Source organism: Falco rusticolus, chromosome 7, assembly GCF_015220075.1.
Source record: "Falco rusticolus isolate bFalRus1 chromosome 7, bFalRus1.pri, whole genome shotgun sequence".
Lineage (NCBI taxonomy): Eukaryota > Metazoa > Chordata > Aves > Falconiformes > Falconidae > Falco > Falco rusticolus.
The window spans coordinates 3,706,033-3,731,931 of record NC_051193.1 but is presented as its reverse complement, the minus strand read 5'-3'; the positions used below and the strand labels follow the sequence as shown (position 1 = coordinate 3,731,931).

The 25,899-nt window shown below is 37.6% G+C and overlaps 1 protein-coding gene across 1 annotated transcript in view; it reads right to left on the bottom strand.

Annotated features, from left to right (window-relative positions):
• The window catches only part of CTDSPL2 (CTD small phosphatase like 2), a 43,353-nt gene that overhangs the window by 2,415 nt on the left and 15,039 nt on the right, over positions 1 to 25,899 (bottom strand). Inside the window, exons 2-12 of the mRNA XM_037396252.1 lie at positions 20,771 to 20,979; positions 16,744 to 16,882; positions 14,467 to 14,616; positions 13,773 to 13,988; positions 12,652 to 12,730; positions 12,263 to 12,374; positions 11,244 to 11,330; positions 3,781 to 3,843; positions 3,606 to 3,685; positions 1,182 to 1,308; positions 191 to 286 (exon numbers count right to left, since the gene is read on the bottom strand). Coding sequence (XP_037252149.1) covers positions 191 to 286; positions 1,182 to 1,308; positions 3,606 to 3,685; positions 3,781 to 3,843; positions 11,244 to 11,330; positions 12,263 to 12,374; positions 12,652 to 12,730; positions 13,773 to 13,988; positions 14,467 to 14,616; positions 16,744 to 16,882; positions 20,771 to 20,962 — 1,341 coding nt within the window. The 5' untranslated portion in view covers positions 20,963 to 20,979. The remainder of the gene's footprint in view (positions 1 to 190; positions 287 to 1,181; positions 1,309 to 3,605; positions 3,686 to 3,780; positions 3,844 to 11,243; positions 11,331 to 12,262; positions 12,375 to 12,651; positions 12,731 to 13,772; positions 13,989 to 14,466; positions 14,617 to 16,743; positions 16,883 to 20,770; positions 20,980 to 25,899) is intronic.

The window sequence follows — 25,899 nt, the reverse complement described above, 5'->3', positions numbered from 1 at the left end:
CAGACTGGTGCATACTCGGAAACACTGCCCAGAGCCCCCTTTTCAAAGGGAGCCATACGTGACTTTTAGCAGTCTACATCTCAGCGGCTCAAAAAAAAAAAAAATCTTTAAATACGTGACAGTACCTGAAAGAGCTACGTAAAGTTTTTGGGTGGCAGGTAAGGAAGAGCCACATCAAGGAAGCACTTACCAGCTCTACAAGTTTCTCCAGAAACGGAATCAATTTTAGAAGTTCGTTGTCATTTTTATCCATGAACCAGCTTTCTATAGGAATTCCATTTGAAAGCTGAAGTAAGAAAAAAAAAAAAAAATAATCAATGAAAACCAATGAATGATTTATACTTAAGTTATCTAAAAATACTGTGAAATAGCATTTGGGGGAAAAATCTTTCCAAGCTAGAGTTTATTAATATGTATTTTTCCTCTAAAGTCTATATTACAATTCACTTCCAAAATATCTCCTTCCTTTGCATACATTGCTACAAAAATTTCCACATCAAAGCTGAAACAGAACTAGCTCTAGAAGTTCTGCTGAACTGAAAAGCGCTGGTATGTTCAGAAAATTTTTTGTTAAAACACCCATGGATCCTAACTGTGTACTGACTTCAGGCAGTTTGTGCAAATGAGCCTAAGTCAAACAGCTTTTTGGGTTTTTGCTTCTTTAATGTCGGTAAGACGCGAGAGACCACATTCTGCACTTTGTCTGTGTAACAGACTAACTGGACTAGTCATGTACCACACTTCTGGGAAAATCTAAATCACAGGGTAGAACTTTATAACATTTACGCATAAGCAATTTTCCCAGCTGTGTGTCACTTCAACCAGCAGTTTGTTCTTGAATCATTTCACTAGCATTAAAAACCTAAATCCACAACGGAGCCCAAGCGACAGACTTAGCAGACTGGTGGTTTCTTTAGAAAAGCTGAATAAGAAACACAACTGCCTGGCGATACAGTCTGTTCGTGTAAGAAATCACTTAGCGTGCGCTTATCAGCTCTTCGCGAAAACAAAAGAAAAGCAAGCAAACCTTAGTGATGTGTTACAGTTTGGTTTGTAGACTTAAATACAAACTTAAGCACAAAGCTTAAAGAAGAAGTTAAATCAAAATGTAGCATTCCTCTGTCTTCCTTCAGAAAGTTTTTCACCACACCTGAAAAGTTTGCTGACAGCAGCATCCTTACCTGATAAGCAAAGGCTTGCGGTGAATTGTCAATGATGATCGTTTTTGAAAGATCTCTACCAAGAATGTTTAAATCCTTTATGTAATTTCCTTGTACGCAAACACAATGCTCACGGAAAAGTCGATGCCTGTGAATAAAGTAAAATACTAATCAATGAGACAAATTACACCACATACATTGCGAAGGGGAAAAGTTAACTTTGCCAAATGTTACTCAGTATTTTTCTCTTCCGATCTACTAGCTCCTTTTAACGAGTTGTTCCCTTTTTTCCTTTCTCTTTTGAGCTTTTTACCGGTGAAATTACTAGTTAAGGTAATTTTGTATTAACCTAGTTCTGCAGGTGATTGATTGTATGTAAACAGAAAAGCTCAACTCAGATGTAACAGATATTTGCAAACGGGGTCTTGCTTTCTAACCATTTTTGCAGACAGATTAACAAAGGGATCCAAAATACTCAACAGATTTTGTAAGGCCCCAAGATCTGAGATTAGTTCTGCACAGGAGCCAGTTTATTGGGATTTATTATCCCTTTCTGTTGCTCCAGCTGTTGCAGTACATGGCATTCCCACGCCACTGCATGCTAGAACACAAAGTACCAGAAGAAATGTTTTCTATGTTACCTCTGTTCACAATTAACCTATTTCAGTTATTAGAGCTTGAAAAAAGCCTCGAGGCCTAAACATTCCATCAACTTCTCCCTTTCCAATTAGACTACTCCCCTTTAATTTATTACAGAAGAAATGTACAGCTAGACTAAACCGACTCTGATTAAAAATAACACCAGGAATAAAGCTCACGTTTCACGGAATATCAACATAATTACAATTTTTAAAATAAATTGTAAACTAGACAGATTTAGAGTTTTACACAGTCATATTAAGAGTGCAGTTTCTTTAAGGCTGCTTATATTTTTAAATGAAGTTTTTAGAAGCTGTACATAGTGTGCTTAATTTCATAAAGGGGTTGAGTTCCTAACGTTGCTATGGAGGAAAATAAGCTGATGCCTCGGCAGCAAATGAATTTATATATAGATTCTGAGTCACACGTGTGGAGTGCCTGACAAGTCTACCTTTAGGCTAATGTCAAAACTAATCATGCCTTGATGTCAGCTTTTCAGTAGCACATGAATCACAACTAAATTCATGCATCACATGAACCTTTCTGCAAATTCTTAGAATATTGTTTGGCTGTATACTTTGTTATCTCTTTCCTGTTCTCTTTTAACGCAGTTAAAATTGCAGTCCTGAATCACACCTATTAGGTTCTTGGAGAAAGATTTTTAAAGCTATGAATGCACACTTAAGACTAATTTTCTTCAAGTGCCAATATCTTACTCGTTCACGCATTTCAATGATTGGAAGTATCCGAAAGTCTCGTTTTGTTTGCCAATTCAAAACGCAGTGGCAAGCAAGTTTAGCAAAACCAAACCAGGATCCTGCTGTGCATGCCACACAAAAACAAGCAGTGAGATGACCGTTCCTGGATGAAAACTATTGAACAGTTTTATCCTTACGCTTTTAAGGAAAATGAGTTACTGTGTGCCTGAACTGCCAAGTGGAAACAGTGGATGCAACCACTGTCTCAGTCCAAATGGCAAGTTTGTTATGCGTGTAAAGAAAATCAAGTTTTCAGCTGAAGAACAGGACAATAAGAAGATGCAGAGAAGTGCTTTGCCAGTGTGTCCCAGGCACAGAATTTAAACAGTTCTGACTGTTATCAGGCACAGTAGTTTACTTTCCTTATTTGGGACACCCTGTGTAGGGTGAATCCCTGAGAAGGCTCCTCTTCGGTTTCAACTTTCCCACCTAACGGCCCACCTTCCAGATGAGAATAACAGAAAGAATCTCATCTGGTGGAATTTCTTTATGCCTTAAGGAACCGTTCTTGAGAGATGCCAATCCCTTCCAAACCAAGCTCAGTATTAAGAAGTGAAAAACCAAAACAACTCTAATACAAATCCCACACAAAAATTACTTTGTGATTGAGTAAGAAATAAAAATATGCTGATTGTAAAGGTAACTATACAATTATTTATAAATAATAAATCGATTTTGAACAGTTCAAAAGTAACACTCAGTTCATTTTCTTTAGTAGTAATGTGTATTCCAAAGCAGCTCAAACACATTTTTGATACCCAAGACGTCATTTTCTTCGAGCAAGCCTAACACAGCAGAGCACGAATGGGTTTGGGTTTTGGCCACAGAGGGCAACGTAAACCACCTGGGTTTAGCTTATCACCAGGACAATAATTCAATCGCCTCATTGGATTTTTCTCTCACTTTCAGACTAGAGTCTGAAACACAAAGAATCAGTTTAGTGAGACACTGCAATAATGAATGTCAGCATCACTTTCTTCACGACATTTGTTAGGAAACAGTACGTAGTTTGCTTACAACAGGTACATTCACGATTTTCTATCTTTACCTGACCAGCTGCTTTTTAGGGTCTAGTATGTTCAATAACTTGTCTGCATATACCTTCTTAGAAGCAGTAAAAAGAATGATCTACGGAAAAAAGAAGAAAAAGTAATTATTTTAGATATAAGTATGTGAATACAATTTAAAAACTAAATTCAAACGTAGTGTCTAATTGTTTTTACCTCATAAATCTGAGACATACGTTCCAGGAATTCTCGGAAGAATGGCCTTAACCGGACATAAACCTGAAGCAGAGATGGACTTTATTAAAGATTCAAGATACTTTAATCACCCGCACCACTAAGTATCACTTTGTAAAGATGAGGTTGAAAGGAGCATTATGAATAAAGTAAACAGCAAATATTAGCTTCCTACAGAATAATAATGCAATTAAAACAATGTTAAATTAGCTTGCAGCCTAAGCAGCTGTAAGTGAAAGCGTAAGATGATAAAATTAGGCTTAACAAATTTACTGGAAAATTTGATGGAATTAGAAATAATTCCAATTAAAATATAAAAGGTGGACAATCTCTAAAGAAAAATGAAACTTGTTGCTTTGGCTAAACATTTTGAATTAGCTTTCACCAGCTGGGCGGCATCAGTTCAATTACTAGATAATGTGTGCCAGCACATAAACCGAATAATCTTCTTAATAACCTTCCTTCTTCCACTAGGAATTACACATTGAATATGGGAGTGTCAGAAGTGATTAAAAAAAAAAAAAAAGAAAAAGAAAAAAGGTTTCAGCTGTTTCCAAATTTTCATAAATTCAGATATCACCAGCACAAAACTGCACACATACACGAATTATTCCCTGTAAAAAATTGTAGGCTTATGAGAACAGATACCAAGTTAGGAGACTTCTGCATATCTCTCTCTGAATTAACTCAAAATACAAGACTTGGACTCACACGCAGGCATCTACATAAATCTGTAGCTTCAGGGCAATGGCCCAACACGCCAGCAGATGTGAGGGCACAGATCAAGCACCATCCTGTTCCTGTGGTATTACATTCAAATTTATATTTGAACGATGGCCTGGCGTGGTGTTTGGCACTGATCTGGACCATCAGGGATTACATACACTGAGGAGTAAAAATGACAGCTGTACACTCTGCTTACCTTTCTTTTTGGTTCAGAGGTTACCCACATACAGAATTACAGTTCTGACAAAAGAGTTAGTAAAATAGCCAAAAAGAGAAGGGAGCACACAGAGCTTCTTTTAATTGAAACCGAGGTAATTTCAGCTTTTATCTTTTTTTAACATTCCAGTTAGGAATAGGCTTACATTTACCTTCAAATCACAGGAAAACTCCACAAAGGATTTGTACTACTTGAACTGAATTGTATCAAATTTACATGTGGACACAACCAAGTGACCACAGGAGAACAAAAGGGGAATAACTTTAAGTGAATACAAAATTTCATATTGTTAGCACATACTGCAACACACTGTAGTCCTTTAAAGGAAGCACGTATTTCTAAACCCATGTGAATTTCATTATGTAGCTTAAAATTTGGTAGGGCTTTTATTCATTTCTTTCTTAAAGTTCTGACTTAAATTTGCAGAGCAACCAGTTATTACAGTAACATGTTTTGTCCCCCCTCCCCCAGAAGCAATCATCAAAATCAGACAGTCTTATCATGTCTGGCAATAGGATGTCTACTGGCATGTGAAGATACATTTGTTGACTAGGCAGACAATGTCTACTTCCCTGCTCATTCTGGCAAACCCACATTTTCAGGCAGTAAAAAACTACCCGTCAAATCGGCTACCCGGAACAGTTTGGAGAGACTGCAGCCTGTGCTTGACAGGTTTCTGGGCTGCATTTAGCTAAGGTAACTACTGAAAAGCCAACTTTCTAAATACAGAGTTGACAAGTGTGTCTTCACACCACATCTCCTGTCAGCACTAAAATCTTTGTGAAAATGATGCCTCATCTTGCCATACTAAGGTAGTGATGTTTTGCTCAAAGACTAGATGATGCGTTTACCTTAACACAAGAACGCAAGTAATGAATTAACACATAGTCGCCAGGTTGCTAAATAACATTTGACTTGTCTGCGATTGTAAATTCAGGGCAAATTGTTCAGGCTGTACCTAGCAAGCATATACAGCAGCCAGCAAACTCCCTAGCTGTAACCCAGAGCTTAAGGGAAGCTGAATTCTCTTTGCAAGTGCCAAAAGGATTACTCTGTTCATGTAATTTTTCCCGAGTAAATATTTATTTACTGCAACCTGAATCTGTCTCTTCAAAACTAAAAAGTAAGTCACAGAAAAGATACTAATGTTTCCACTGCACATGACGTAACAGTTGCAAATAATGGTAGATAAAGAGGGTGATGTTCGATTCTAAGTTTTTTTCAGGAGCTTGATTTCAAATTAACAAGCCTACTCTCTGTTCTGAGAAGTTTAGAAACAGCCTCTTCAACAACTCTTCTACAAACTCTCCCAGAAACCAAAGCAGTAAGGCAAAGTATCTGCCGATATTTCAACTGCCACTAATATAAATAAAAACATTTTCCATATGATGCATATTTCCCTTTAAATCTGGATTGAGTATGGCCAGATTAAAGAATTTTAAAAATCATTCCAATAGATCAGAGAACAGTTATGGCTGCTTGGTTTCCTCATGCGTGCACACTCTTTCTGGTTTATTTTTTGATTTTTTAATATTTTTTTTAGTCTGTGGATAATCACAGCATCTTTGTAATGTGTTCTATTTTAGATTCCTGCCACACAGTTGTGTGTAGCTATCTTAATATCAATGTTTCTCTAACAAGTTTGAATGCAAACAAGAAATCCAGGAAAAAATACTTCTTTTTAGAACATGTATTTCTAATTACAGCTTATACACACACCTATATAATTTAACAATGAGATCAATGGCAGATGCACTGGTCTGTTTTTACTGGTTTGTGACACACTGGCACAACCTAAGGCACCCACGTCATTACACCCAGCTACGATGAGCTGACACAGAACTCCAGGTAACCAAAGTAGAAGAATTAAGTAACGGAAGTAGAACAAACCGCAGCCATCACTCTGATAAGTAGATCTAATATGAAAAGTAATTTTTAAAAACATAGATAGAAGTCTAATAATAATTGCCTCTACTTTTAATGACTGGAAGTTTGCCAACAGAGATACATGTCATCATCTGCTTCAAGGTGACTTATAAATGCATAACATATATGAAAAGCCCCTCAAAGTTTTTTTATGTTTTTGTTTGTTGTTCCCCTCCACCCCCAAATGATCATCACATCCTATTACTTCAATGGCAACAAAATCTAAATGTGCAAAATCAAAACTGTCATTCAATGTCTTCCTTGTTCAAAATACACCGGATTTAACTTCTTTGAAGGTGGAATCAGAAGGAAACATTATTCCTTTCATGCATTAAAAAAGCCCAACAAAAGACACGTTCCACTTGGTGTCAAAGTCTCTGTAATTACAATAATGAGTTTCAATATACCCGTAACATCTCTCTATACCTGATGATTTTACCATCATTTTACAAGGTGAGAACCAGAGAGAGGTTAGTTAACTTGCCCATGTGAAGCTCACTTACCCACTGCACATGCAAGATGAGCATTCTCCAGCACGGCAAGACCTCCTGCCCGGCCCAGCTGCATCCAGGTTCCCCACCTGGCCTTGGGGCATGCCAGACAACAATACCAGGCCAACCCGCCTGCCCTGCTCTTGCCTCAAACAGCCCTGAGCCAGCCCGCTGCAAGGACAGGTGGCACGTGCAGCCAGCCTTAGTTCAGCTGCATGACACACACACGATGCACTGAGCTGGGTCTTGCTCCAGGCCTGGCAGCAGGACGGACTTGCCAGGCAAACAAGCCGGACTCATTTCTGACTGGACTGTGTCTTAAGTGACTCAAGACGAAGACCACCTCATTACCAGGCAGAACTGCCTGAAGTGTAGCCAGCCATGGCTCTTCAAGGGGCAGAAGTGCAATTCTAGAGGTTCTACTGAACTAAAATAAAGTCACAGAATCACAGACTCATAGAATCATTGAGGTTGGAAAAGCTTTAAGACCATTGAGTCCAACCATTAGCCCAGCACTGCCAATTCCACCGCTAAACCACATCCCTAAGTGCCACATCTACACGTCTGTTAAATGCCCCCAGGGATGGTGACTCCACCCCTTCCCTGGGCAGCCTGGTCCAGGGCTTGACAACCCTTTTGGTGAAGAAATTTTTCCTAATTTCCTGAACCTCCCCTGGCACAACTTGGGCCATTTCCTCTTGTCCTATCGCTTATTACCTGGGAGAAGAGTCCCACACCTACCTCGCTACAGTCTCAGGTAGTTGTGGAGAACATCTTCCCAACCTAAGTAAGACCAGATTTCTTTGTGGATGCTGCCCAGGATACACTAAAGCTTCCTGGTTTTCAGATCCAAAGCTTGATGGCTCTTCTGTTATTTCCGAGAAACAGACCGAGTGGAGTTCATTAGAAGGGAGAGCCAGAATTCACAGGCATTGTTTGCCTCATTCCACTGCAGTAACAAAGTAAAGCAGCTAAGTCGGCACTGGCAACAGTAAGATGGGATACACGTAACACTGTATTCAGTAACCTACAACTGACCTATGGAGTTCCAGAACATCTTTCGAGGATCACAAAGATTGAAGGGAATTGTTCTGTGACAGATCAATAAAGATGCATTTCAACTGAAGAACGGAGTGAAAACATCTGCCTTTTGAGGAAGGTAGCCTTGGAGTGGTACAGAGTGAGATGATCTTATATCTGGGACTTGAAGCCAGCAACAGAAATAAAACCTCTTTACCAAGAAAAAAAAAAGATAAATTTCTTTGCAAGATAAGCTGCTTATCTTATTGTGTGAAGTAACAGAAAGCATACAAAGTCTAAAGTCCACAGTTGAAGAGCTGAACATTTATTTTTGTTTTCCAGTGAGACGTAAGACAGCACTTAACAGATATGGTACTTAATTTCAGCTTTGCAAAGACTGTATTTTTACTAAGTCCCAAACTTAAAACACTGGCATAATTTAGAGATGTTTTTTCAGCCAAGAAAACACAAACAAATTCATTGTCTCCAAAGCCTGAAGTAAGCAACCTCAACTGTACCCATTTCACAAATATGTTTTCTTTCTTTTTTTTCTTTTGAAACAGAAATCAGTGAGTGTACATGACTAATCCAAAGGTTTCAAAAAAGCTGTATATCAGTGCAGAATCACATGGTAATTTTTAAGTTTGCAGAACACTGCTCTATGCTCAGACATTAAATAGTCCTTCCGCATAGCTCTGGGTAAGTTGTGAGAAATAACTTAAGAGCAAACAAGCCCATATTTTTAGAAACCTTTCTTTAAAAACAGACCATCACTTACAATCGCTGAAACAAGCAATAACAGAGCCGAGTTCATGTGCGTGAAACTTGTGCCTGACTCACAGCCAACTGAGTTTCGCTGTTATTTTATAACAGACCTCCTAGAACCCAAGTCAGTCTGATTCTTAGTGTTGTATCCTACGATGGCCAGTTCTGGAGCATCTTTTTGAGAAAGTGCCTGGTTTCTCATCACAATATTACTGCAAAAGCACTGGCTTGATGCCTTCAGATGGGTAAGAAAACTGAAATGCTCTGAACCCAGGCTCACATCTGTATTAATGTTAGTCAGACTTAATGGGAGAAGGCAAAGACATTCCGTAGGAAAATGAGCACTGAACTAGGTTCTACTCCTTCTTGAAAAATAATTAATGTCTAATATTTCTGGAAAACCTACATTAAAGTAGTACCTATTTTTATAACAATGAAAAACATCTTCAGAAACATTTCTTCCACATCAAGCATTGTTTTCGGTGGCTTATATTATGCAATACCTTATAGATAGTAACTTGCTGACTTCTACTTTGCTCAGTCAGCTTAGTGTCTGCTTCTCTGTTGCCAGCTGAAATTGCTTTCAAAATGAAATATGAAGACATGAAATTAACAGGACTATACCAGAGGTGATGGTCAACTTGGTAAGTAAAACAAATTTTAAAAGCTGATAAATAGCTAATCACTGACAAAACCGCTAAGGGTATGAAATACCAACAAACAACTTTTCAACTTTTATCACAGGAGATGATTATTTGTCTTTTTGCTTATTGTACCTTAGTCAAAGATGAACTTAAAATGTTTGACTTGCTTGTTACTGTTATCTAGGAGGAAGTACATGTTTTGTCAGTGTCTAGTGTGATGTAAACCCAGGAAAACAGAATACAGCAATCAGAAGAGTGTGCTCAAAGACAGTGGCCAACTTTCTCAAGCCTGCAAGAAGCTATTGTTCTTCAGCAAACCCAGGCTAGTCTCTAGAGCCAAGAGAAAACTTATCCAGGACTCACACATACTGATACTGTACTGTATCAAGGGCTATACACGCTTGTGTACAGTGCTGTTAAATAAAGCATTAGAAATATTTTAAGTCATACTCTACACTGACTTCCATTTCCTAAAGGCAAAATCCAAGTTAGATCTCAGCATAAACAATCAGTCACTAAAAGGACCACAGTTATAGACAGAAAATACTCAAATCATACTGAGATCTTGTAAGAGAAGGATAGAAAAAAAATGAAGCTTTAGTCTTCCTGATTCTGTTAGCAGTGTCAAGAACCACCAAAGAACTAATTCTAAGGCTCCTTCCAAGTTCAACCTGGAGAAAACTGTGCGTGACCATCACCAAATAAGAGAGAAGATAAACTCACGTTTAAGAATTATTTCAGCTTTTCAGATTCCAAGGGGTTTTATATGCAACAATAAAGAGAAACATTTTTAAAATCATGAAAAATACCTGGACAAGTGTCTTTTTAAGGTGTCTGATGACTGGCTCATTCTCCAAAGATACTACAGTGGGGTCCAATATCGTGCGAACTACATGGTGGGGAAGCTGTTGCTACTCCCAGGTACATCACACAAAAGGACCTGAGAACAACAGCCTGGGTCAGAGCAGCATCTTTGGTAGTTGCTGGAAGAGAGTTCCTCCTTCCCATGCTTGTTCCTCTGTGGTACGTCAATGTAAACACACATAACTGACAACACCTCCTAAAGCAGAACGAAAACCTATATCTAGCAGTCTCTGCAAGGCAACCAAAAAAATCACTCTAAGTGCCCAGCAGACTCTCTAGGAGTAAAGAGGTAGAACTGGCACTGGCAAAGCGTACAGCAAGACTTAACGACCAAGACAGATCCTAGTTCATGTCAGTCCTCTGAAGATGTCTTCTATGTAGAAAGAAACGATCAAGGGAAGAAAATTAACAGTCCATGAGAAGCTGCACCTGGGAAATGATCCTGGCCAAACTGTCAGTGTTCCTGCCTCCACCTGCTGGCAAGGAGAAACGGTGCTGCTGCAGATCGCAGCTACACAGACCATTCACATGCTCTCAGCAATGAGTGTGCACAACTGGAACCAGTGACCCATGTCACCACGTTTTGGTGGCAAAAACCAGCGCTCCACCGGGTTTCTAATACAGGGTAACCCGCCTCGCAAAACTGGACAGCTGCAGTTTATAACCCAGACAGTTGTTAAAAGCCAGACAGTTACTGATCTCTCGTAAAACAAGGTAACAAAATGCACACAGCAAGAATTCGTATCTTAAACAAAATTAAAAGGTATATACTTTTCTATGCGCACTAATTACCTGGTAAATGACATCTTGAAAAAGAACTGGAAAAGTGAGTGCAGCATCTTCTAATTCATTTAGACTACAGTGCACTAATGTTTCATCCTATTAAAAAAAAAAAAAGACTGTATAAAAGAAAGAAAAGATTGTGAAAAGAATACTGAAAACAGAAGTAATTTTCTGGACTTCTATGCTCATTTTAAGGTAGGTTTATTTAGTCTGGAAAACCTATTTTGTGCAAGTGCTGTCAAGACTGAAGAAAAATTCCTAGAATGAATTATACATTTCATTATTCTTACAGTTTTTGAAAAATTTCACTTAGAATTGTGTGCTAGGGGCATAATTATAAGAAGATATTTTAATTTTGTAGGCTATCCTGTCATTCAGTTCCAACCTGCATCTGTCAGTTTGAATAATCTATCCATTCATATGACCACTAGAGGACATGCCAGCTGAAACTCTTAATGGTAAAATAATGTTCCTGCTGTCATTAACAGGGTCTGAAACAGCTTTCAAAACAGAGATATTAGAAGAAATTATTTTAACAATAAATATATTTTCTGTGAATATTTTAAAAAGTGGATTTGTGCCCTCTAAGAAACGAATGTTTTAAGAATTAAAAGATACGCTCTTGAGCAATCTTGATGCAAGACATATGAAGCTGAATTTTCCTATTTATTACATCTCATTCAAATTTTCCTATTTATTACATTTCTTTTTTCTTCCAAATTGGATTTAGGAAAACTTTTTGGGGACAGATAACTCTTTTATTTGAGATGATGAAAATTGCAATGCCTTTTTTTTTTCTCATCAGGATATTAAGTATTCAACAAATACAGCAAGCGTTCTATTCTTGCCACTATTAATGTGTTAGTTTTTTTTAATGCAGACTGTATTAAACTAAAAATACTAAAAATTGCATAACATTCAACAAGGCCTTTTTGTTGAAAGGAAACAGTGTTAATTTCAGCAACAAACAAGATGAATGAAACGCTACCTACCCCCTGCCTTTGGTATGTGTTTATAAAGGTATTTACCAAGTCTAGAACTAATGAGAATTCTGGTGTGCTTCTTGTTTTCAGTGGAAGAGCTGGCTTCCTGTTAAGTTGTTCTTCTGTTAGTGGTGGAACATGTTTGATGAAATAATATCTGAAAAGAACACAGATTTTGCTGTAGAAATGTATACAAATTATTTAACTGGTAATGTTGTAGCCCAGCTTATTATTTCAAATATTTAATGCTGCACAAGAAATAAGTATTTTACATTGAAAAAAACCCCACACCAATATACACTTACTTTTTTTAAGTTAAGAGCTTTTGGAATTCATTACCACAACATAAAAATGTTCAAACTTAAATAAAAAGGCCTTAATCCAATACCCAAAATGATCACTTTAATATTTTCAGTACAAACATCAGCACTTACGGATCAAAGACTTCCCAGTCTTCTTCATAGGTGGCTTCTGCATGAGCTGATGAGTAGCCACTGTCTGGAGATACTGGTGCTAAAATTCAACGAAAATGACCAAAACAAAAAAATAAAACAAAAAAACCACAAGAGCTAGTCTTATTAGTGCAGTTTTTAAAAGTGAAAATTTGCACTCGATACACGAATGCTTCAACAGTGAAAAAACCTCTCCCTGCAGCCCCCGCCTCCCGTAGCCCCGTTTCCCCTGAAATAGCCTGCACAGCCCCTCAGGGAGCTACCCCAGAGCTGGATGTCACATCGTGCCACAGAACTTTGTGACCGCAAGACACAGCAAGGCACCCATGCAGCCTGTGACGAGGTGAGCTGCCGGGGTGCACGCCGCAGCCTAAGCAGCTAGCCCAACTCTTCCAGCCCGCAGCCCACTCTCACCTCGTGCCTGAGGGCCCTTCTGAAACAAGGCAGCAGAGCCCCTCGGAAGGGCTGCACGGGACCCCCGGCTCACACCTCAGCCCTGCTACTTAGAGGCTCAGTTTACTTCTGTGAAAGTAGTCCTCAAAATCCTCCACACTACTTAACTACCAATGTTTTCAGAGTCTAGGGAGGATTAGGTAAGAATTTGATGCTGGCCATGCACAAAGAGGAGAAGGTGAGTTTAAGGGATACAATTTTTGTCAAAAAAAGACATATGATAGTCTTTTGAAGAAAACGTGGAAATTTAATGTAGGATCTCTATGTTTCTCATTCACCTCACCATGTTGTTCTAATAAAAGATATCAAAATGTTGCCAATTTCTCTTTCACTATCAGCAAGTCCAGGGTGTGCGTTTTTAATGGAGGTGGTGGGGAGGTTCAGTATTAATAAAAGTGCCGTTCTTCTGGAATCTTTGTTTTCATTTGAAGAAATGCTGTGAGGTCAACTGAGCTATACTGGGAACAGGTAAGACTTGCCAAAACTGTGTCTTTGGTACATAAACCAGATTTGTCTATTACACATAAAAATAAATATTAATACTGTTTGCATAAATGGGAAATGTTAATTTATACAAAATGCTAGGATTTCCCTAAGAGTACAAATTACAGCTCCAATACTTGAGTCCAAGGCAAACACACATTTCTTACCTGTAAGTGGTGGCAAGTCACGGTCATTTGTTTCCTCCACTTCTTCTAAACCATTGTTGACAGTAGATCTGACCTGCACTGCTTGGCTAGTATAAGCTGCTCCATTGGTTGATGTTGCAGTACTTGTAGTAATCTCATCTACTTGTTCCATATCAAGCTGTTTGACTATTTCTTCAGCTTCAACAGCTTGTCCGGGAGAATCTGATCCTGATGTTCCTGTATTAAGATTTTGGCACACTCACAGTCATTATCTTTAAGCTGACTTACCCATTAGAATACTGGTAATCATTATTAATCACACCAAAAAACTTCCAGAAGATAGCTGCATTTGATTCACATTACAAAAGTAAGAACCAAATTGAAGATCACGACAAATGCCTTTCATGTTTGGAGCAAGAAACTTAATACCAATTGTTTTTTTCTTCTTTTTCTTTCTTTTTTCTATTTTAATAAAAGGTACACCACTAGATACTTACAGCTATGAAAGAAATGTTCTAATGCATATAAATGTATTGATTCTTTTATTAATGATCAACCCTTTTAAGAATTAAGGAGCCCTTTATCTAGCAGCAGTAACTCTTGGTCTGTAAATCAGAATGAAAAGTGTACTGCCACTCAAAACAGCTTTTTCTTTTAAAAAAAATAATTTATCATTCTTAGCTTTAACATTATTGCTTTTTTAAATGATACCTACCATTTTTATTTGCTGGTGAAAAAAAATTGAAAACAGGAGAAAATATGGTTCCCAGTAATGTAGTTCGTGGGGGACTGCCAGTGGTAGGGTTATCTTCTAATTTTCCATTTTGCTTTACGTGTTGGTTTGTCATTTCGTAACTTCCAGCTTCTGTAAAGGAAGAAGAGTTATGAAGTGTAATACTATGCTTCTGTTTTTCACAGTTACATCCTCTCTTTCCTTGTTATTATTTTCACTATGGGAAAGATCCCTCTTGCTCATGGTTCAACTTGGTCAACAAAAAATTAGCCTAAGTAAATAATAATTTTAAAAAGCTAGCAATTTATTATCAACATTAAAAAAAAATGCCAATTTTCAACACCATCTTAAGTTTAACACTACAAATCAGGAAGCTCTCAATATTTATATGAAGTACGCTACAGATTAACAAATAAATAAATTTAAATCCTTTAAATGGGCTTGACGATGGAAGACAGACTAAGATGCTGTGCACCTTTCTCCACAAATAATATCAGTAGCAGTGGGACTCCACTAGACAGAAACAAGTGTCAGTGGAACTCCAGTGGCTGAGCCTCCAGACTTCACAAGATCAAGCCCGTAATTTATTATTCTCCACTTGTATACACATACACATGCACGCATAAATACAAATTAAATAATTTTTAGTTGTAATGACAGGTAACAAAGGACATAGTTAAATAAATTTTCATATTACAAAACATAACACATAACAAGGAAGGTTTTCTATAAATGTGCATGTACAGTATAGTACATCCTAGAACTAAAAATTTCCATCTCGTGGCTGAGATCCAAGACACAGTTCTGAGACTGAGATGAAAGAGAAGTTATTTACTTCACAGTAACAAGGCTTTGAGACGTCTGTCCATATGGAAGTAAGCACATGTATTCTGTGCACATGAGCTGAGAACCTTTTTGTCAGCTGAGCCTGATGGAGCTGCACAAGGACTTCACACTTCCTATCGTTTCTATATAAAATGTAGTGTGTGCCAGCTGCAACTCAGCGCCTTCACTAATATGCAATATTTTTACTAAGAACTCCGTATCGCTGTTCAGTAACGTGGGCTCAGTGTGCTCTACGCGGAGACCTCAGAACAGACTTGATTTAAGTCAATAGCTTTTCTTCCGTCTTTAAGCACTGCCTGCATGCATCACACTGTGAGCGGGTGCATATCCATTCTCTCTCCAGGAGGCAAAAAACCTGAATTAACAGTAGCCAACACTGGAAAAAGGGTTTTTTCCTCAAGCCATGTTACACAGACATCTGACAACCACCAAATAGGAAATTCTCTCACATGGTAACCTTTCCATCACTGAAATGACTTATTTGGAGCTCTATCCTTTACTCAGCTACCGATTTTGCAAACCTTGTTGGATCACAAAATCTTTGAGACCTCTGCCTTGCCGTCAAACTTGGCAGAAACCCAAAGTGGATTCCCACATTACTGGGGGAATGAAGAATGAAGGAACACTGACAGGCAGCACAATCACAGAGACTCCTTAGAAAAGAAGTCAGCTCTTTTTTAAAGTCAGATTTGGAACCACAGCTGATACTTTAAATGTCACTGACCATTTGATCATGTCATTATTAGAGACATTAAAAAAGAAACAATTCTCATGGGGAACAGGGTTGTGTAATCTCCATCCTTAGAGACACTCAAAACTTGACTGGATAAGGCTCTGAGCAGCACAACTTAACTCCAAAGTCAGATCTCACTTCAAGCTGGATGAACATTGCTGCGAGGGGAGTGGGGGACTGGCCCGGATGACCTTTAGAGGGCCCTTCTGATCTACATTTTCCATGATTCTAGGACAGAAACCCATCTACATGTTTGACAAGTGCTTTCAGTATCTAAGGACACCTGGTTACTTACACAACGCTCATGAGGTGGGAAGTTGTATTTCACTTTTTTTTTGTGAGAAAATGGGAGAAGAGCTGAATCAAACAATTATCATTGGTTTATTAGAACAGTAATTTTTAAAAGTTAATTTAGTTCCTGTTTTGAAACCAATGGCTGGTCATGATCATGTATCCAAATTGTTCTTACAAAAATACAATGGATGTGTCTGAGAAGTAATTTAACTGTTGCTTAGAGAAATCTTACTTCGCTACTATCAGCTCAGCCTTGCTGTCACTGAAGTCAATCATATAACCCTTAAGAACCTCCACCATTGAAGAAATGGCCTGTATTAGTTAAGAGCTGTAAGACTACTGAATCACCATTCGACTGCAACATATGATTAGGAGTATTTACAAACCTCCATTCATTTGACTTTTCCGTCGTACTCGAGAGATCTGTTTATTAGGCTTTTCTCCTGTTTGAGGTGTGGATGTAATCAAGTTGTTATCTATATCCCGTTCAATTCTACTTCTTTTTGCAGGATTTTCTCTTTCTTCCTTAAAATAGAAAAGGGGGAAAAAAGAAACGTACTGAATAGTGCCTCTTTTCTCCACTGAATACCACCAGAAGATGTTAACTGTTAGAGAGTTTTGCAAAAGATCTATTTATTGTTCCACTTCCAGATGCAGGGTATGCAACATGTTATCTGGCCAGCTGGAATTTTAAATTCATTTGAACTGACACAACTCAAAGTAAAGAGCAAAGTACCAGGAAAGAAAACTGTACTTGGAACTTCTGTAGTAGAAATACTGTCTAAGTACTATTTCACTGAACAGCCAATTTATAAATATTGAAGCGCTATAAAGTTTGGGAAATGTAGAGACAAGGCAACTAAAATTACCTGAAACTTGACTTGTCTGCATGTTAAATATATAGGAAATAAACTGCATGACAATATTCAATGTGAAATTCCACCATGCTCCCTACAGGAAGTGCCTTGCTAAACTGTACACAAGGATATAACGTGCTGCTATTCAACGCGTATCAGATAGTACATGGCAAAACGTAGCTGTTAGAAGTGGTGTAAGCAAGGGTTATGACCCAATGACTCTCCTTTAAGTAAATGACTGATCTTCCCTGTGACACTTACATGAATGATGTAGAACCAAACAGTTTCTCATTTTTTCTGTGCATGAGTGTATGTGTAGGCACACATGTTTAAGACAGGTTTCTTCCCCTTTTTCCCCAAAGTACCTACTACAACTCAATGGCAATCTGAAATCTAAAGCATGACCGTACAGAGTACACTGAAATGTGAGGTATGAGACAAGGCAAAATAAATTGAATTAAATATAAAAAAAAAGCCATAGAACACATAAAAGTTAATTAAAATTTCTATTTTAGAACTACAATATTACCTTTCTAGAGCAGCAGTTTTACATCTTTAAAAAGAAAAAAAACTGTTCACGTACTCCAAAAAAAATAGATCTTTTAGAAAAATTAATCTAAAGCCCATGCAAACACTGCAGTAGCTAAAAGAAATACTAACAAATGTGGAAAAGTATTGACATTCGTATCAGAAGACAAGTGAACACCACTGATCCCAAAAGCTTCCTACTGGCAATATCCTTGAGCAACAACCTTGGTGAGAACAATGTAATTACTACCACTTAGAATTAATATCGTATACAACATAAATCCATATAATGAGAGAAAACGGATGGCTCACTGAACTGATAGAAGAACAGTAAAGCATCTTATCTTCTAGGTCATTTGTTCAAATGTTCAACACCGGGGGGGAAAAAATGAAAGAAATTAATTAACTTCTAAAGCTATCCATTGGCCTTCATAAAATGAGTTGTGTTCTCATTCTGCTTTACAGAAAACAAGTGTAGAAGCGTTACAGAAATTACAATGGAAACAGGAAATCTGGCTGATGGCAGAGGCACAAAGAATTCACTAAATCTGGACTCCTTTCATCCTTCACGATGTGGTGGGAAAGCTCACACCTGCTGTGCCCTTGCTGTACTAGTTATATAGAATTCAAAGGTGAAATATGATACAATGGTATTGTGCTACTTGCTTTAATCACTCAACATTTTATTGCATACATATAGAATATGCCTATTCCATGTGTTTATGTAACAATCTTTTCGAATTATATGATCTATTCAATTCATTATAACCTATTATTACTCATAATTGTGCCATAAGGAACAGGGCAATGTCACACAGACATAAACATTTTGTTTGCTTTTAGGTTGTTTTCAGAAACCATGTATTTATCAAGGAATGGCCTAAAGTTAAACTAGAAATGATGACAACACATTCAAAGTCAAAAGTAGTTTCTGACAGTGCTAGAAACCCCCAAATTTAAGAAGTTTAAAGGAACTTGCAACAGCAAGTTCTACAATATTTCCACCATTAACATTTAAAAATTTTAATAGTACTTCCTGTGTGCATATGTGTGTCAGGTTTTCTGGTATATCAGATTTATCATTTTGTAAATGACCACGACTACTGCCAACTTGCACGGGGACCGCGAGTCAGCAAAAGACCTCAAGATCAGACCGATCACCATCCACATTCGAAGAGCCACACTTTAGTCTCTGGTTTATCTAAATAGCTATAAGGTTTTTTCACGTTTTGTTTGTTTATGAAGTATTTCCAATATGACATCTTTACAATACCAGATAAACAACCTTATGACGATGATCAAAATTCTCAAAATATACTTCTTAGGAAGACGTTTATTGCTGTAAATCCATATAACCTCAGTGGTGATTTAGATTTTGGCTTTCCCATAAACAAACTACTATGCAAGTTGTGCACATACACTATCTCAAAGAGTTATAACGTTTCCATGGCAGCCACAAGACCATTTTTTTAAGTCATTAACGCTTTGGAAGATAGCCCGGCAGTATCAATATCATGCCATGCTAATGCCACTGGAACCACTCCAAGTCCTGCTACAGGCACAGGAGAGGACATGAAAGGAAACAGGAGAAAAATGTGGACATTGTGTATTAAAAAATGTGTCAAGAAAAAAAAAAAAAAAAGAATGAAATGTAATCCAAAGATTTGGGGGAGGAAGGGAAGACGAGGAGAGAGAAAGTTAACAAAACCTTGAAGAGACAAAGGAAAGGAAAACCAGACATATTTCCCTTATCTTAAAATTCCAATGTAAAGTGTTTTGCTTAGATTTTAGCACTTTGTTGCAGTGGTTTTGCAGCCAAAATGTTGCACTACTGAGCTACAATATAGATGTTGAATGCAAAATAGATTAATTGTCCTGGTTTAACAGAACACAAAATGTAAGTGGATTTAACCATTCATTTTTACAGAAAGATTTCTTTGTCCGTACCTCAATGTTTCTATGATAGGTAATTAACACATGCCATGAAATATTACAATTCATCATATTCTTGACAATTTAAGAATACAGTGCTACTTTAATTAAAATTATTTCAACTTCAGCCTGTTACAAAGTTATCATTTCAACAGTTCAAAACCCAGAAAATACTTCTGAATTTGTGTATTTTTATTTCTCGTATAGTTAATCTGGGATACATTTAATTTACTAATGACTTCTTGGCTACTCTTCTTTAAAATTTACAGCTACATAATGTCAGTATCTGGCCTGCTGGGACTGAATTAATTTTGTTTTTTTTTAACTGGTCTCCCTTTACAGAAAAAAGCCATAGTTTTTTGAAGCAATTGCAAGGTTATATTCAGCCTATCAAAGTTACACACATGCACACATGTGTGAAAAATTCACCCTCAAAATGTACATGCAACAGGTTTTAACGTGAAGATTAGTAAAGTTCAGATTTCTGTCTAAATCAAGACAGGCGAGATTATAGTGGTTTAGCCCTGACAATGTTTGAATTTGATCCACAAAGTGGGGGCAGTGTTCACTGCAATAATACACTGAGTAGTTGTAGCAATTTCACGATAGTTGAATTTGTGAGGTTTGACCTTTATTGATTGATGGACTCCTAAACAATTTTGAATAAAAACGCTAAAAATATTCAGCAAATTTATGTTTACAAACTTGCTTTTCTTAGTTGCTAGTCCTGGTAATCCTCACATTCAAGGAATCCTTAAAACAGAAGTTAAAATCCTACTGAATTTATTACCCAATATTTTCACAAAGAACTACCTAGGTAATAAACCCCATGATTTACTGGATTGTCTTAAATATGCCTACAATTGACTCCTGTAGCGTTTGAAAATCTGCTTTATAAAAAAAATAAAATACAAAAAACCCATTAGCTGTTACCTGACAACTACGACAGGTACTTCTTGCCTTCCAATTCTTTACAAAAATGTTTTGCTCCCACCACATTACATGTTTGTTTATACTTAATAGAAGAAAAGGTTTTAAATCAAATTTAACTGAATACGACTCAATTAAAAAATAAAAGAACCCACTGATGGTGTACCTTGGGTGTGCTTCCTTTAATAAACTTTTTGATTGAAGACAACAAGCCAGTTTCATTTTTCTGTGGTTTTCCTCCGCCAACAGGTAAGCTCTCTTCTACCTCCGAATGTTTCCTCTTTGCCCTCGGAGCACGTTGTGTGTGAATTTGATTCGATTGCTGAGAAGCTTTCCGCGTTCTCAGCCTCATTTTCATGTGTACCACATGTAAAGCTATAAAAGGAAAAAAACAAGAATAGTTAGTCATTGAAGAAATGTATTAAGCTTCAGATCATGAATTCAAAAAATTATATAACACTGACAGTGTTCTGATGCACCGACCTTTTACATCCATATATATGGCTTAATTTAAATCAAAGAGAAGAGCTATTTAAGTTAAGGCGTAACACTGGCAGAAGAACAAATTAATATCATCTGGCCGTGGCTACATCTAACCATTAGATCAATGAGGTTTTTGCAAAACCCTCCAATCTGAGTAGCAGGAACAAAAAAAAATCTACCTGCTTTTAAGATGAAAAGGATTGTATGGTGCCTGGTGTCTTCAGCATCAGATGACTAGACTCAATGACCTACGCAGTCCTTTCCAGCTCTGTGTTCCTCACAATACTTCATTTTAAGTCTCTACATTAAATCTGAGATGAGGCATAAATCTAAATTCGTGTCAAGTGTTCACAGAAGAAGAAATCATAAGTGAGACTATGCATTCAATATAGGTGAGGATATAGCAGCTCAACATAGGAACTTAAGATTGATCTTCAATACAACTGTATTTGGGAATAAGATTAGGCCACAGAAGGACTCATGCAAGGGCAGTATTTATTAAAGCAGAGTAAAAGGCCATTCCAGGGAATGTGTCCCATTCATCTCCAACCTTCAATTGGACTGCTGGTATAGTCAAACTTGTGCATAAATATAACTGCTTCTCTGGACTGAGAGATATGCCTTCTTCAGCTGACGGAAGCTCATACTTGGGTTAATTTGTATGGGACTACTCATGTGCTTAAAATTATACGTATACTGGATCAGGAGCAAAAAAAGAAGTACTAACAAATCCGTCTGAATAGTAACGCTCAGAAATACCGGTAAGAAAGTAATACACATTTCCTAGCTGAAGTCGTGACAAAAAGCTTTTATTTTTTTCAAAAGAAAAGCATATGCTTATCACAATAGGAATCAGAATCTGCTTTTCTGAAGTTCATTTAGCATGTATCGTATTGCCTCACAGACAGAATAAATAATCTATAACACTTAAAATATAAGCAATGTCACAATAGCTATCTTGTTTAGGAAAAGGCAACGGTGGCACTGGTATGATTCACAGGCATGGAAATACTGTGGTAACATTTTTTCAAAAACAGTCCAAAAACTGTACACAATTGCATTTGTTCACAGTTGGATAAATCTCAATCTCAAACGAAAGGTGTTCCAGCTAGTGAAGAATAACACAACTACTGATGCTACTGTTAGAAGACTCAACCAAAAAAGTACTCAATTAGTATTGTCAAGAATGAAATAGTTTGTTACATATAGTATTTGTTTTAACTGCCAGCAAACATCAGATTTCATTTTTTGTACTTGCATATCCAGCATTTTCCATCAGTAGTTTAAAACAACAGCCATTTACAGAAGGGAGGAGGACAAATCAAGATTCTAAATGACTGAAGTAACTACAGCAAAAGTAGACTGATATTTGAGGTTTAAGGAAAGACCACAAAAACCATAGCCTAAATTTATAAAAAGTGATTCCTTATAATCTTGCGCCCTCTAGTAACAGAAGCATTAAAACTCCCGAGTCCATGAAGAGTATCCTTTCATTATTAATATTTGCAAAAAAATCTGCATTTCATTTAAAAGGATCTACTGTATGTAAAAAAAAAGTAATGCAGAGAAATAATGAAAAAAAATCCCCAGAGATTTTAATCCTATTTTCTGTTCTGACTCCTTACCACTAGAAAAATAAAAAAATTTAAAATAACTTTCTTATACAAAGATGTAAAATAAATATGCTTGTTATCAGGACTTGCATCTCTACTTTTCCTTCTTACAAACAGCTGCCAGATTAATTTTCTGGGCGTGATTTATAGTGGGAAGGATCTACAACACACATATGCTCCCATTGTATTTCTGTGCAAATCAGAGGACCTAATTATAGAACTGAAGAAATTATCAAACATCAGTGGACAGGATGGTCCAAAGATACCTTAAAACATGTAATTTCACTTCAGAAATATCGTGGAAAGCATTACTTTTTAATCAACATTGTGTGCATTAAGTCATGTACTTTTAAGTTAGCATGACTTACCAAAATCGTATTATCCTAGACAGCTGAAAAAAGAACAATTACATTTAAGGTTTCTCTGTGTTCTTGTATGTGGGAGATGAACTAATTCCCAATCCTAGCAGGAAATACAGCCTGAGACAGAAAATGGCCATTAAAGTTTTAAACCAAGTAGTTTAAATATATCCACGTTTCAAGTTAAATACCAATTTGTTGGAAGGAAGTTTGATAAAAACAACACTGTTTTGACATGTTAAAAATATTCTTAAAACTCTCCAAGGAGCTCTAGTCCTTCCACAATTTGAAAAAGGGAATTTTATTATCAACCTGTTTAGGAATTAATTTGGCTGAATTGTAACTCTCTGAAATTCTACGAGATGTATATCACAGGGAGATCAGTGTTGGATCACAGACAGCAATCTCTTGGGCAGAGAAGTAAGCAGAGGAGTGCAGACAGCAGTCACGAAGACTTCAACAATCCCAGCTTCAATTGGTTTCAAATGGGCATCCCCAGCCCAGCACAGTCGCCTCCTTCCCATCTCTGACTTGCCAGGCAGCCCTACGCCAGCCAGAACAACTAACCCTTCTCCTTTTGTATTGCACAGGTCGCATGGGTTGTTGTTTGCATTCCTTCCTGCCAGGAAGCAAGACAAGAGCAAGAGGCAGGCTATACTCATGAGGGCCCCTCGGGTATAGGAAACGTGGTTTTGCTGAGGAGTTGAGGAGAAGAATTTGCTATACTCCACGTTGCCTGATTTTCCTAGAACTGAAACAAGTATTAGGCAAAAGACGAACCAATGTAATGTTTGTCAACGGTGAGTATGTATTTATCCAGCAAGGAACCATTCAACTCATCTGTACACCACTGCCAGAGAGTTCTTTGGCTCATTTCACACCCTGGGTATCAAGCCTGGGGTTATAAGTATCTCTAATGGACTTAGCAACAGCTACCTGCAATCCTCTCAATGACAGGAGTTTGCTTTTCTAATGCTTGATACATTTGGCAGTGGCCAGTTTCTACTTGAATTATAGTCACGTTTCTTTTCTGCAACAAGCATAAACCAGACTACAATACTTAAAACACTCTCTCAGTCAAAATAATCAAGTCTAAACATGTACATGAATTTCCTTCCTCAAACACGTACAATTCGGATTTCACCACAGCATGCCACTCGGCAAAGAGCCTGACTAAACGCATGTGTAACCGAGTACCTCGTTCTGTCAAGGCTGACTTAGCTGCCACCTTGGTTGTGCCAGAAACATGTGCTAAGACCAGAGTCATGTGGGATTACACTAAACAATCCTAAGCAATTTTTGTACTTTAATTCTCTTTTCAGCAGATTCCTTCAGCAGCTTGCAGCTCAAAATCCCCTCTCTGTGCAGTAGTGTAATTCCTTCTCATCATGAAGAGTTGATACTGAATCATTACCGCAACATCATGAACGTGAAGTCAACTACATATATTAGCAGCAAATATACTGAATATTTAAAAACTCGAGCCATGTTTCTGCACTGTATACATGTCATATGTTAAACTCTCAAAGCCTCAAATTCTTTCTACATTTACAATAAACCACGAATGGGGGGGTGGGGGGTGGGGGGAAGGGAAAACCCTCATTCTTCGAAAGAGAAATACACAACAAAGAGGGTCTAAATGAATTTCTCATTAAACAACTTCTGAGACAGGAAAATAAGAAATGAAGGAGCTATTAAAAAGCAGCAGCTGAATGAGCTACAGCTGCAATAAATTCCCCATTTCCCTGAGTGCCCACACACTAAGTTGTCAGGCTCACTCCTCTGTAAATACTGTTGTTATTCCATGGCACAGGTACAGTGTACCTACAGGAAAGAAATTCCTGTGAACGACTCATATTTCTAAATAAGAGCATACATCCATGAAACTTTCAGTTAGGGATTATCTTCTTTTCCCACCACACATGGTACTACTATTTTACCTATTTCTCCCAAAACTATAGAAGAAAAATTAGGTGAGGCACATGTAATTACAGGGTTTAAGGCTTTTTGATGCAGGATGGTAAAAGAACAGTAGTGACAAACAATAGGAAGAGAGAACTGACAAGAAATTCTAAAATTATAGTGTTGAACAATTTATAAATTCAATTTGGTGCTCAGTAATAACACTGAATGGCCACCACTGTAAACTGTATATGCCAAGCCTGAACACCAGAAAAGTTCTACAGGATTAAGACAACTGAACACGCTTCAGGAGTGTAACTTGGTGAGTGACAGGAACACACCAGATAAATAAATAAATAAATAGATCCCACCTATCTCATCAATTTCTCTAGCATTGAAATGTAATACCCAGGTCCTTCCCAGGCAGATCAGAGAGATGCTGCAAATCCTCACTGGATCACAAAGAGCATCACGCACTCCCTACCACCACAGAAGTGCAGATGTACAGAGCTAGAGGAAGCTTGTGAGCCTACCTCACCACCCTGCATGGCATCAGGAGGCAGATTGACCTTCTCCTAGGAGGTGAGACAGTAAGAGAAGAGGAAATTATGAGGAACTTGCATCAGATATGTTGGGATTCTCAATGTTTTTGATACACAGAGCTTCTCTTCACCCATGTAACAAGCGATAGGATGAGAGGAAATAGCCTCAAGTCACGCCAGGTAAGATTTAGATCAGGTATTAGGAAAAATTTCTTCACCAAAAGGGTTGTCAAGCCCTGGACCAGGCTGCCCAGGGAAGGGATGGAGTCACCATCCCTGGGGGTATTTAACAGATGTGTAGACATGGCACTTAGGAATGTGGTTTAGTGGTGGAATTGGTAGTGCTAAGTTAATGGTTGCACTCAATGGTCTTAAAAGTCTTTTCCAACCTCAATG